Source organism: Glandiceps talaboti, chromosome 6, assembly GCF_964340395.1.
Source record: "Glandiceps talaboti chromosome 6, keGlaTala1.1, whole genome shotgun sequence".
NCBI lineage: Eukaryota > Metazoa > Hemichordata > Enteropneusta > Spengelidae > Glandiceps > Glandiceps talaboti.
The window spans coordinates 16,922,572-16,935,591 of NC_135554.1; the positions used below are offsets into that span (position 1 = coordinate 16,922,572).

General features: G+C 36.1%; 1 protein-coding gene across 1 annotated transcript in view; it reads right to left on the minus strand.

Annotated features, from left to right (window-relative positions):
• Window positions 1-5,522: 5,522 nt before the first annotated feature.
• Window positions 5,523-13,020, minus strand: part of LOC144436527 (uncharacterized) — a 25,921-nt gene continuing 18,423 nt past the window's right edge. Inside the window, exons 6-8 of the mRNA XM_078125337.1 lie at window positions 12,610-12,717; window positions 11,359-11,523; window positions 5,523-9,484 (exon numbers count right to left, since the gene is read on the minus strand). Of these exons, the coding sequence (XP_077981463.1) occupies window positions 9,339-9,484; window positions 11,359-11,523; window positions 12,610-12,717 (419 nt within the window). The 3' untranslated portion in view covers window positions 5,523-9,338. The remainder of the gene's footprint in view (window positions 9,485-11,358; window positions 11,524-12,609; window positions 12,718-13,020) is intronic.

Genomic DNA, 13,020 nt, shown 5'->3' on the forward strand with positions numbered 1-13,020 from the left:
TAATTTAATCTGCCGTGGTAGTATTCGCCGAAACGTTCATATCACCCCTTGGCTAGTTTATAACATTAATGAAATGTGTTATATGAATTGTGAGCAGAAGTTAAATAATACATGAACTGGGCAATAAAAAGTGTTCACAATCCAAACAAATCCGTCACAATGTTACCAGAGGCATGGGTCACATGATTAAGTGGGACACAAATTTTATGCAAATATGCAAATAGAATACTAACAGGAAATTCATTTAGTATAAATTATCATAGTCATATCGACACGTGACTTGGGCAAGAATGAAATATCAAGATAACGTTAATACAGATGTACAGTGTCTTTATACGAACCAGATGTCAAATACAAATTGAAACACTTTTTTTTCATATTGAATTTCATTGTTCTTGCAGTGGTCCTAGCCCTAACAGACATGTATATGTAATAGATGAAAAATGAATATTCATATCTTCTAAATGCATATCACTTTCAGATGAATAGTCAGGAATATTTATTAATCACCTAATACATATGCATATGCATATGCCATCTCAGTCCTGAGATGCAAGAGTGTACGTTTGCTAGAACAAAAGAGGTGAACAAGAGTTTCACTTTGATGTCTCTCGGCAATCACGGGAAATGTATATGATGTGAAATCATGAAATGACTCTCCAGAACTCAAGGTTTATTGAAATACCTTTTTTTGGAGTGCTATTTCCCTTTAAGCTGAAAAAAGGCATACATATCGACGATTTAGACATTATGTTTGGATTCATTTGCTAAGGGTATTCGTACAGCGGCTAAGGGTATTCGTACATCGTATAAGGGTATTCGTACAGAGGATATCCAACGAGGCGGCTCCTTCCTTGTGTGGTGATAACTTGATGATATTCGTTATACAACTGCATTCCTATCTCTCATTTGCAAAGATACACACCCAAAACCAGGCACAATGATCGGTTGTCAGGGGCAACGTGGTATTATTACACCCGTGGGTTATACTTGCATGGTGCTAAGTAAGAGATATACTTTCTTTTAGTTGATTCATTAGTAAGAACCTGTAAATTGAAATACAATCTATTTCATTTATTTCACAAGCTGAACATTTCACCACTTTGGTGTGTATGACTTACATTACTCGAACACTGTAGGGTCTGCAACACGGTTCACCAACCACCGATTGTTCAATGCCTGTGCCTGTCAGTAACTCTGCAAACTTTTGCTCCGCCACGCAAGACATTCGTACTACACAAAGCATTGCTTTAGTTATGTTTTGTTGTCAATTTACATTATACGTACAACGTGTCAACCTTTCCTATCCACTATAATATGCGTATTAACTGAACTATATAATAACCATGATATTTTCAAGAAGTGAAATTCAATTGAGCGCTATTACCATTCCTTTGCACTTGGAATGGTGTTTATACTGTAATCCCGCAAACAGAAACAGTAGACATCCATATCAGTTATAGAACCCTTGCAACAGTTGTCTATAGATACTTCTGATAAGTACATCGTTTTATCAGTGATGGACAATTAAAGCTGGCTTTGTAGGTACCAAAACGTCTTCTCCTGCTCACACTATCAATCAACCTGACATACATTGATAGAAAATAACAGCGGATGCCTCTGACGTAGGTTCCCACAATGTTCTTATCAGTTTGTTTATGTCTGTGAAAGTTAGTCGTATTGCTCTATACATGTACATATTGCTACATTTTAAGACAACAAACTGATAAAAAGACGCTGGGAATCTATATCGAAGGCACTGGGCACTCTCCTACCGTTTTTGTATTAAATGAAACTTAGTTTGATATCGATAGTGTGATAAGGACCAAAACTTCTCGGCACCTTCACCTTCGGCACATACTTGTTTATAACTGATAAAAACAATGCTCTGAATGGCAGCATCTCTATACAAGTGCTGTAAAGGTTGTTCTTCTTCATGAACATTCTGAACTATGTGAACTTGGTATGCCTGCAACTTCAACTTGTATCAAATTACACTTTAGGCCTAATAAAAAAAGATTATGTGGTTCTGATTGCGCTCAATTTTGAAATAGGTGGGGTAGGTAGATTTTTAATTTTATTTTATTATTTGTTTTTCATGTGTTAGTGTCTAGTTCAGGTTTTCCATTGTTTTCCAAATGGTCTCTGTGTTGTTTATTTCTTCCTATCAGATGTACAGCCATTACAGATTGGAAGAATAGTTTTTACATTGTCTTTTTAAGTTGACGTCAGTTTCCACATCCACTATTTCTTGCTAGCTAGACTTCAAAATTTTGCGATTTTATTATTTTTTTCTCGAATACGTAAAAAAAAGTTTAGGGTCGTATCGGTACTGAAAAACTAGGTGGGGTCGGGTGAATGTTCATCAACTCTGATGATTTTTCATTTTATTAGCTTCGAAACCTACATTCGTCTCAGCCAAATTAAAATTGATATGAAAATAACTATAATTATAAGACTGATGACGCATTTATCTATTCACAGCAGGTGATTTTTTTGTACAGATGTGTCATCAATCACCTTATATAATTTCAAGAGTAGCGAAAAAATTAAATAGCCCTTAACGTAGAACTAATATAACACTAAAAAGACGCCATGTTCTAGGCGCCATGTTCAGCTTTGTAATAATACACACTTTGACAAAATAACGTATATAGGTGACATGTCTATTTCACGAGGTGACTACTGTAACTTTCAGAGCTGGAATTCTTTTCACCGAGGTGATGCCTCCATGGACATATCAATATAAAATAATATCAAGAATAAGCAATACTGGACAGATACTAAAATTATACATTATCGTCACGTTTACCATGTGTGTTTCTAACAATATTTGGGTCATTCGGGATTATCAAAATGCTACTAAGACATCAAATTGATGTGGAGAAAAAAAATCACCTTTCACTTACTTAGATGTCCTTGGCGCATTAGTCTGTAGAGATACGCGTTCGGAACTGGTCATACATAATATATTTGGACCACGAGTGATGGATGGCACATCGAATCTCACGGGATTTCTCCGATATATCTTCATTTTAACTTGTCATCTCTACGATAGATAGTGAAACTATGTGCATGAAATACTGAGATGCAACGACGGGTCAACTGTAGTTTAGGTGTCCTGGTATCGTGGACAATTAATGATCGTTTTTATTTAACCATTACAAAGTATTTTGTGAAAACTTCGACCAACATCATGTAATGGTTAATGAACGAGAGGAGTGTGTTGTTAGAAACTTCGCTGATTTTTCCCCGATTATACGAAAAACGACAGCATAAATGTCTCATTGGAGATTGGGTTTTATGACGTAATATCGCAATTATTGTTAATATATTTAGATAGTCCGCATATCCTATAAATGGCACGAAAGAGTTGGGCAAATAATATTCTGCAGTATAGGTTTCGGTGTGTACAATAACCTAGCTATACAGAAGAAAGCCGATGGTTGTGAGTCATCTGTGTGATCTAGCATATTGTGAGGGTAGACGAATATGTTACAATGAACCATTTTGTTGTATGGTACACATACAATCCCACGATCTACATGTATTTACAGCTCTAGTTTAGACACAGTACACACGCATCATGAATAATAATGTAGGAAAACGGAAATATCTCTCTTGTACCTGTATCTGCACTCTGTTTTCAATTCTTCACATGTTTTATATGACCAAGCTAGTTCGATAATAAGTTAGATATGAAAGGCTATTCTTAATATGACATGAGGTGTGACAGTTATCCTTTCTCGTTATTCCCTTTCCTTTTATGGTTGCCAAAAATGAACGATTTTGAAGATTGGTGAACCGGTGTTCACTGAGTTAAAGAATACAAATTATACCTCAAATCACCCCAACAATCCGATTTTGACTTTTGTGTTTATGTCAAATCTTCACTTATTTCCCTGTAAGTTTACACCAGTCAGAAAAAAAACCCAACTATATGATTTTGTTTTGTTTTTAATATTCTGTGTCATAAAATTGTACATCACTTAACTCACCTAAAGAAGACGTGTAGGTGATTTTAACGCTGTACAGTCTGATTGGTTTCATATTGAGAACTGATTACAAGGATAACGGTGAGAATATTGATCCGCCAAGTATTTTATTGTGGCATTATATACGTGCCAGTCTTATAGGTGCTGAATTTAAACGTTTGCAGAATAATATCAAGGTGTTAATGATGACGATCATAGAAAGATAAATGAAGACAATATAGTGACGGTGGCAGTGTTGAAGGTGGTGTTATTGATGGTGATGTAGCCACGGTGGTGATGGTGGGTGATGATCAAGTGGTCTTGGAGGTGATGATGATGATGGTGGTGATAGTGTTGTTAGTTCTTGTTGGGATGTGGTCACGATGGTGATGGTCATCATGGGTGTGTTGATGGTGGTATTGCATGTAATGTGGCCACAGTGTTGATAGTTGTATTATTCATGGTGTTGAGGTGGTTTTGGTGTTGATAGTTGTTGTTGTTGTTGTTGTTGTTGTTGTTGTTGTTGTTGTTGTTGGTGGTGGTGGTGATGATGACGGTGGCGTTGATGATGGTGATTTGGTAATGACAGTGGTCTTGATGGTAATGGTGATGATGATCACGTTACCGTTGATGGTGGAGATGTTGATGTTAATGGTGTTAGCGGTGGTGGTGTTTTTGGTGTTGACGTTGATGTTGTTGATGTTGTTGTTGTTGTTGTTGGTGGTGGTGGTGGTGCTGCTGCTGATGATGATGATGGTGGTGATGATGATGATGATGATGATTACGAAGGTGGTGGCGGCGGATTGAGTGTTTGACATGATGGTGGTGATGGCGATGTTATAAACGATGCTGTGGCCATGGTTGTAATGGTCACATATATGGTGATGATGGTAGCGGATGGGGTTTGTGGTAGTGTTGACGGTGGAAGTAATGAGGAAGTTGTTAAAAAATGTGAAATATGTTATACCAGAATATAACACCATGTTTCCACTAGAAGTTGTTGCAAAATGTTTGCGTAAACCATATACCCTCCCAACAACGTTGGTGGACGGTCTAACGGCGTAAACCCAAGCTTATTTTATGTGTATCAATTCTTTTGTCACTTGTTGAAATATAAGAAATTTGAACTATTTACTTTCAATATAACACTAACTTCCTTTAAATTCCTTCTGTTGAGTGTGTCAAGTTATAAATGTGAAAAGGTAGAGAATTCATTGTTCTTCCCTACCCTATCCTATCCTCTAAAGCCATTTCGCGGTTGAATTATTTCTTTGTTGAAAGTGGGCGACATAATGATTCCCTGATAAAAACCAAGTAAAACTATTATATAAAATTTGCATTATGATCAATGTCTGTCTTCACACCAGACTGTATTAACTGGAAACTTCATAACTGGATAAATTCAGTTTCAGAATAATAATTAGGATTTAATATATATTGCATGTAAGTTTATTTTACACACATCATGACAATTATCAAAAAAAGGATACATGCTTGATATCAAATCGATACAAGACTACAAGGACGATATTTCGCAAAAACGCAACATTTATTTCACAAATCATTGTGTAAATATCACTATGGGTGTTGTCCATCAACGACAGTGATTGAGCAGAAAAATTCAAAACATTACATAACTATATTTGAAAATAGCATCTCACAAATGTACTTGCGCTCAATTTATCATTACGTAATATGTAAATTAAGCTCCAACATATACCCACTGAATCGTAAGAGATGGATTCTGTATTGCTTGGTGATCTATAACTCATACTAATTATACTTTAATGAGCCGAAGTCCAGTACATGCCATATGTTTGTCAGTCAGTCAGTCAGTCAGTCAGTCAGTCAGTCAGTCAGTCTGTCTGTCTGTCTGTCTGTCTGTCTGTCTGTCTGTCTGTCTGTCTGACCTTGCCTATGATGTCTGTCTGTCTGTCTGTCTGTCTGTCTGTCTGTCTGTCTGTCTGTCTGTCTGTCTGTCTGTCTGTCTGTCTGTCTGTCTCACCTTGCCTATGAGTAATATTCATAAAATTTATGAAACTGTCATACTGTTCGTGACTACAATATCAACAATTTATCATACAATAATCGGCTTTTATGACCCCTATGTGACACTGAAGAAATTGTCAGGTTCCATTTTTGAATAAATTTACATAATTATATTAGTGAACACAACGTACTGATATTGTCTTCCTACTTGCAATAATGCATGTTCTGAGAATAACACTGTACACTTTTATTTGGCTTCCTAGGTGAGCTATGACATAATTGAAGAAATTTAAAACTTTTTCCATGTATGTCAAGGAATGCCCGGATGTAGACCTTATGTGAAACACAGGGGTCACGAAAGTGGTGAATTGAAAAAAATCCGTCAAGGATAGAGTATTTTTCATTTCATTGATAGCTCGCGCAGCGGCTCAATGATGCATGTGTGTCCTATATACTATGCGATGCTCTATGCGATGTTTTTTTGGTGGTTTTACCCAAGGATGCATTGCGGCATAATGACTACGCATGCGCACTCTATATATTATGCGCATTCTCCATGCGGAGGGCACTATCTACAATATCATCGTGAGGCAGCCGGTCACAAATGAATCTACGTACCCTGCGCGAGCTTATCGGCTTTACCTAGTTATGATATGTAGTCAATAACAGAAATAACACAATGGGTATCATTCATCTAAGTTTCCCTATGGCATATATTCTAGACATTGCTTAGTATTTTCAAATGTCAAATAAAAAGTCTGGTGTCCTGTTGGTGTACATTAACAAAACCAAGGATCATCCGTTCGTGTTACAGAATGTAAATGTTGGGATTTTGTATTTTCCCTTTTTTCAATGGATCAAAGCTTATTTATGAGACATCCCAAACCAAACCAGTTTGTTGTGCAACTTTAACTAACACACATGTAACTTCGCAGCACATAATTATGTTTCTAAAGCCAGGTACATCTTGGGCTTCATGTCTACTAGTTCAAAATGCTGATATGTTGCAGTTATAAACTCCAGTTGCTTAACACTTACATATCAATATTTACATTCAAAGTGTAATGCTTCCTTTTAACATGTACAGAGGGCCGGACGCTACCTAATTTTGTGCTGCACCTTCCAAATTTACAATTAGTACTAATTCTTTTCATAGCACAGTTACATGCTTAAAAGGTGTTAATTCTATCATATGCTTTTCGCAATTATGCCATCTACTTTCAGCACATAAAACTGGATGTATGGCCTAAAATGTTGTTAATTTCTATATTTTCACAAACAAAACAATTTTTACCGTTGGGGGCGCTAGCACCATATAATCTTCGTCAAAAACGTTATGCTCTGTCGTATTAAGAGCAAGCAACGAAAGTCAAACGTCGAGGCGGCTAACTAACACAGGGTGATATTTACTTCATCGCCAAACTTTCCTTTGCATTTTTCTGACAGATACTGGTAAATAACAAACACACAACTTTTGACTGAAAGAGAAAGACAACATTTTCTGCTAGGATCACATTTGGAGAATTCTCCTCGTTGTCTACAAGTACTAAGGCGCCAATTCTGACGTCACGAACTAAACTTAACACGGCAGAATGTGCCTGTAGTTTAAATCTTAACGATTTGAATTCCATACATGAATTCGTTCAACTTCGTAAACTTTAAATACCCCACGGTAAAATTGATATAGCACTAAAAATTGTTTGGTTCCGATTACGCTCAATTTTAGAATAGGTGGGGTAGGTAGATTTTTTATATATATAGTTATATTTTGTCTTTTGAAGTGCATCCACTACTTCTCGTGAGACTTCAACATTTTTGAGATTTTCTTATTTTTTTCTCGAATACGGAAAAAAGTTAGGATCGGCAGTGAAACCTAGGTGGGGTCGGGTAACCGGAACCAAACATTTTTTTTTTAGGCCTAACTATAAAGCACATTTCGAATACACCGATCCGATGGCCAATCATGTAACGTCTATCATAACCTACTATACAGTATACTACATCCAATAAAAGTGAACCCATTTATTAAATTTGTAAAACTTGAAACCATCGGCAGAAATTTCTAGCCACCTTGTAACAAGGCACAGACTTGGATTATTCGATTTTAGAAGATGTTGATAAGAGTACTGTGTGTTTTAAAAATATCCAATTTAGCCTGTTGATTTGATTTGCATAGAAGGGGCAATATTTAAGTTGGTAGCACCCTATAAAAAAGTGTATCTACACCGGTAAACTGACCCTTCCACATAACTAATATAATATATTGCTCATGAAATACAAAGGAAATATTGAAATAGAATATAACTTATCATATAACTAATCTAAGAATATGGTGACGTTATTTAAATAAAACTAAAACAAAAAAAAGTGAAGAATGAACCAATCTGTTATCTGAAGTATGGTCACATTAACTAAACTTATTTGAATAGTTGTAGTACTACCGCTCTTTAAATAAAGCGTTTTGAAGATTCTTGTGTTCAGAAAATGTAAACTTACAAAAAAAAACCGACAATTGTAACACAAGTGTTCTCATTACCCACCCCTAATGTCTCTACTCATCCCACTTTACTTGAGGAAAGGTATATTTTCAAAAACAATGAAAGTCCATAAAATTGTTCATTAACTTCACTGTAACTACAAATTCGATTATCATTTTAAGATGAACTATTTGGACTGACATTCGCATAGGATATTATAAATGGGTCACAGTCAACCTTACTGAAGCGCGCCATCATGCGGTCACAGCGATTTTTGAAAAATCTCCAAATCTTTACGGACAACGAGTTTCACACAGAGAAGCACATATTTGAAGGACAACATATAGAGATGATATTCCTTGGGTGTCTCATCTACGGAGATACCTGCTAACAAGTTGAAAAATGGTCCATATGTATTCCAAATGTTCATCTCCAACATTACCGAAACGAAATTATTACTTTTTTGAAGTAGGAGCTCAGTTTATCTATGAAAAGGTTAATGAAGTTACTTGATGGTCTAAACCAGTTATCATCGAAACAAACTGACGTACTCTTTTATAAAAGGGGCAAATAAGTACTTTAAATGTCTAGTCTTGGGAAGAATATCTTACTAAACCATTTTTTTGGCTCTTTTGGAATACATACATCTTCATCAGCTTACAAACATCTTCATATTTTTTACTAATTTTTTTTCTTGTAAAGAAGGTAGTTGCTTTTTGCACATGTGTGCCTATAAAAAAAACCAACACCAACTCGTAGAAGGCTTATTGACAATTGCGCATGCGTCAAAAGCAAGCAGCCACTTATGTAGACAACGTATTCGAATTACAATTACTTGCAATGACGTCTTTTGATTCCAAGGACATCATTTGCAAATCTGATGTTAGGCTTAGGGAAATCACTGAAGTAAGAATGTAGGCAATATTGCAGATATCAGAACAACAAGATTGACACCCAATATCATTTCAGCTCCGCTTGTGGATTTACCAGTTTTCACGACGAGGTTGACTTTATCTTTTTCAACTTCCTCCTTCAAGTCAAGTTCTGTAAGACGAAAATACGGCAAATTACATAACGAAACAACACATTTAGTCTGTAAGGTACGCCGTGACGGGCGCCCTCAAACATCGGCCAACCCCTAACACGTCGTGAGAGAGGAGGCCGGTGAGGGCGAAACGTCACGATGTATCTTACAGTCTACAACATATTAAGAACTTCTCATTTATCATATAAAAGTAGAAAAAGTGACTTTATTGTGATGAACAAAAATAAATGATAAGACACTAATCATATGTACTGTGTTCTAACTCTAAAAAATCGATTGAGAATGGGTTGTGGTGGAACTGTTCAAGAAATCCACTCTAAAAAAAATACATATACAAATAATAAATTTGGTGCCTCAGAAAAGAATTTACCTTAAAGCCAGCTCGAAAGCATACAATTTATCTCAAGGTATATTTTATTATTTTCAGAACTGTCTTAAAGTTTCAAATGTTTATTAGAAATATGTCGAGTCTGACACTTTAGGATCTAGGAGGACTTCATTTTAAAAAGACTGAACATATTGAAATTATATTCCCATGCTGAAAATTAAAGATAAAACATCGCGATCTGATTCTCTGTTTTGTCTACCAAACTAGTTTGAATTTTTAAATTGAGGCTATTCCCCATTTTATTTCTTATAACTTTGCTTCATTTCTTATTGTATTGTTTGTGTATTTTTCATAATAACATTTACAGAACAACATATTTGTATAAAAGTTTGTTTCATGAATTCACAACCGTTACGGAATTGGACTTTGTAGCATGTAGGTGTAGAGCGTGTCCCTTCAAATATCTGGTTGACATGTAAGCATATGTGTCAACCAGATATCCAATGGAACACGGTGTTTTTTCGTAATTATAACACCCCAGTCTCCTACTATTACTTCTAGTTCTGTTTCTGTTTATAAAACAATTTTATCATGGCTTTAAAAAGAAATAGTTTTTGCAAGGTATTGAGTTACAAACACAGACTTGGTCTTTGTCGTTTGACATCGATGTCCCAAGTTGGAAGCCATCATAGAATTGTTTTATAAATCCAAAATCCAAATAAATACCAAATCCTTATCCACATGGTCACGTTAACTGTACAATGACAGGACTCGAATATGGTCAGGTTCTAATTCTGTGTGAAGGTAATTTTGAATTGACATTACATCATAAGCTTAAGAGTGGCCAAAAAATGATTCACAAAGGTTATAACATACACGCAGATAGAAGATTTCAGCATTGGGCTTTCCATCTGTCTTGGTCGACAATCCTGGCCTCATTAGAACGACAAATTCCATATAGTTACAGCTGACCACTAGGTGGCAGTATAATCTGTCTTGGTTGATAATCCTTATTAGAATGACAAATTTCATAGTTATAGCTGACCACTAGGTGGCAGTTTAATCTGTCTTGGTCCACAATCCTGGTCTCATTAGAATGACAAATTCCATACAGTTACAGCTGACCACTAGGTGGGAGATCGAAGTTCTAGGAACATCACAAATCTGAGGGACAAAACCGTAGAATCGGCCTTAGCTGAACACTCTCGTACCTACGTAGAGTCACAACATCGATTGGAACTGTGTTTCCATTATTGATCAATCTCCACATGATTTCCCGAGGAAGTTTATGGATGCTATCAACATCATGCACTACAATCTCAAGACCAACAGAGACAGGGGGGGGGGGGGGGGGCATCGAAATACCTGACATCTACAATCAACTGATCATACCGCCACCTAGTGGTAAGCTGTAGCTATGGAATTTGTCATTCTGGTGAGGATTGTCGACCAAGACAGATCGAAAGCTCTATACTAAAATCTTTGAACTGCTTCTGCGTTATAAATTATCATAAGAGTGTATAATAACTATAAAAATATAGTTACCTTTCGTGCAATCTTTGAAATCTGTGCGGGTAGCATCATGTAGATAGCCAGTAATTGTATGAACAGTCTTTGCTAGGAATAACAGATTTTCATCAGTGATAATGCCAGAGTCGTCGCAAATATTATTGGTGCACGTTGGAGTTGGAGTCATTGTTCGCGAATCACCTGAAAGTAACAAAATACAAAAGATTGAACAAAAAGGCGCCGAAAAAACACATGTCGTCAAAATTGCAATTTCCTAACAAGAGGGCTCAAGATGACTAACAACAGCACAAGATCAAAAACAACATGTTAACTCATTGTGGTGGCTGTCCTTTTTCGCTACCAGAAGTATTATGATAATATATGCAGATAACATGGAAATTGATCACGTTGATAACAATAACATTGATGCAAATCTGTTGACGACAACAATTTAGAGATTTCAAGTTCACAGAAAAAACTCTCCATAAAATACATAAATGTAGGAAGAATTCAACTGACTGTACAGTAATCTTGCTCAAGTCGTTGGGCTTTTTTAATTCTTTATTTGAATAAGATAATTTGCTTTTAAACACAAATGATATTTTTTAAAGATATGATAACCTGATAAAGAACACAAGAAATAATCGTCAGATACAAACAGCGCCACCAACGACGGCTGAAGGGTTTACCTTCTTTGTTTCAGAGTTAATAGTTAATAGACGTCTTTCTCCGACGTCTACGGTTAGTTGAATCGTTGTGATCTGATTATAAAACAGTGTTCAATATTTACGGGAAGAAATGTACACTTCTATGAAAGTTCATGGTGACTTGTGCTGCGGGTTGTAGTAGTAGTAGTAGTAGTAGTAGTAGTAGTAGTAGTAGTAGTAGTAGTAGTAGTAGTAGTAGTAGTAGTAGTAGTAGTTACTGTAGTAGTAGTTACTGTAGTAGTAGTAGTAGTAGTAGTAGTAATAGTAGTAGTAGTGGTTTTGGTGGTGGTGGTTTTAGTAGTGGTGATGATGGCGGCGGGAATACTAGCGACAATGAAAGATGAAATGTTGATTTATTTGTGCTAAAATAAGCCATCGTTATTGAATGATTACAAGACACATTCAGTACAGTTTAGAGTGAATGAACTGGTGCATGGTGTGGATATGCTGGTATTCACGTGCACGGTGTGATGGCAATATCACGTGATGTCTGGACTTTTTTTTACGTGACCTTGGGAGATGACGGACATTTGTCGCGTCATGACACAGTATCACAATTGAAGGGTTGTTCTAAACTTACGAGTATCAGTGATGTACACGGCCTTGAAATCGTCCTCATTCCAGAAATTGAAATGATCCCCGTTCATATATTCGCTATATTTCACTTGATCCAGAGTAGATGGAACACCTGCGTGAAAATACAAGCAAGAATATTATCAAGGACAGAAGCATTAATTGTAACAAAGTTCTATTTCTCGAGTATTTCATCTCTTCTTGAACAGTACAATGGTGTTTATGATTCATATACGTCATTTTTCTCTGCGGTTTGTGTCCTCGTAAAAGCCATATGTAAACAATATGTACATGGTGTTGTAAGGACCACCCATTTTAATTTGTTCGAAGTCAAAACATTGTTCCTTTTTATCTGACTGTTTTTTTTTGTACAGAGAACATGTCGAAGGGAAAAGAAGAAACCTTTGTTAAACTGTAA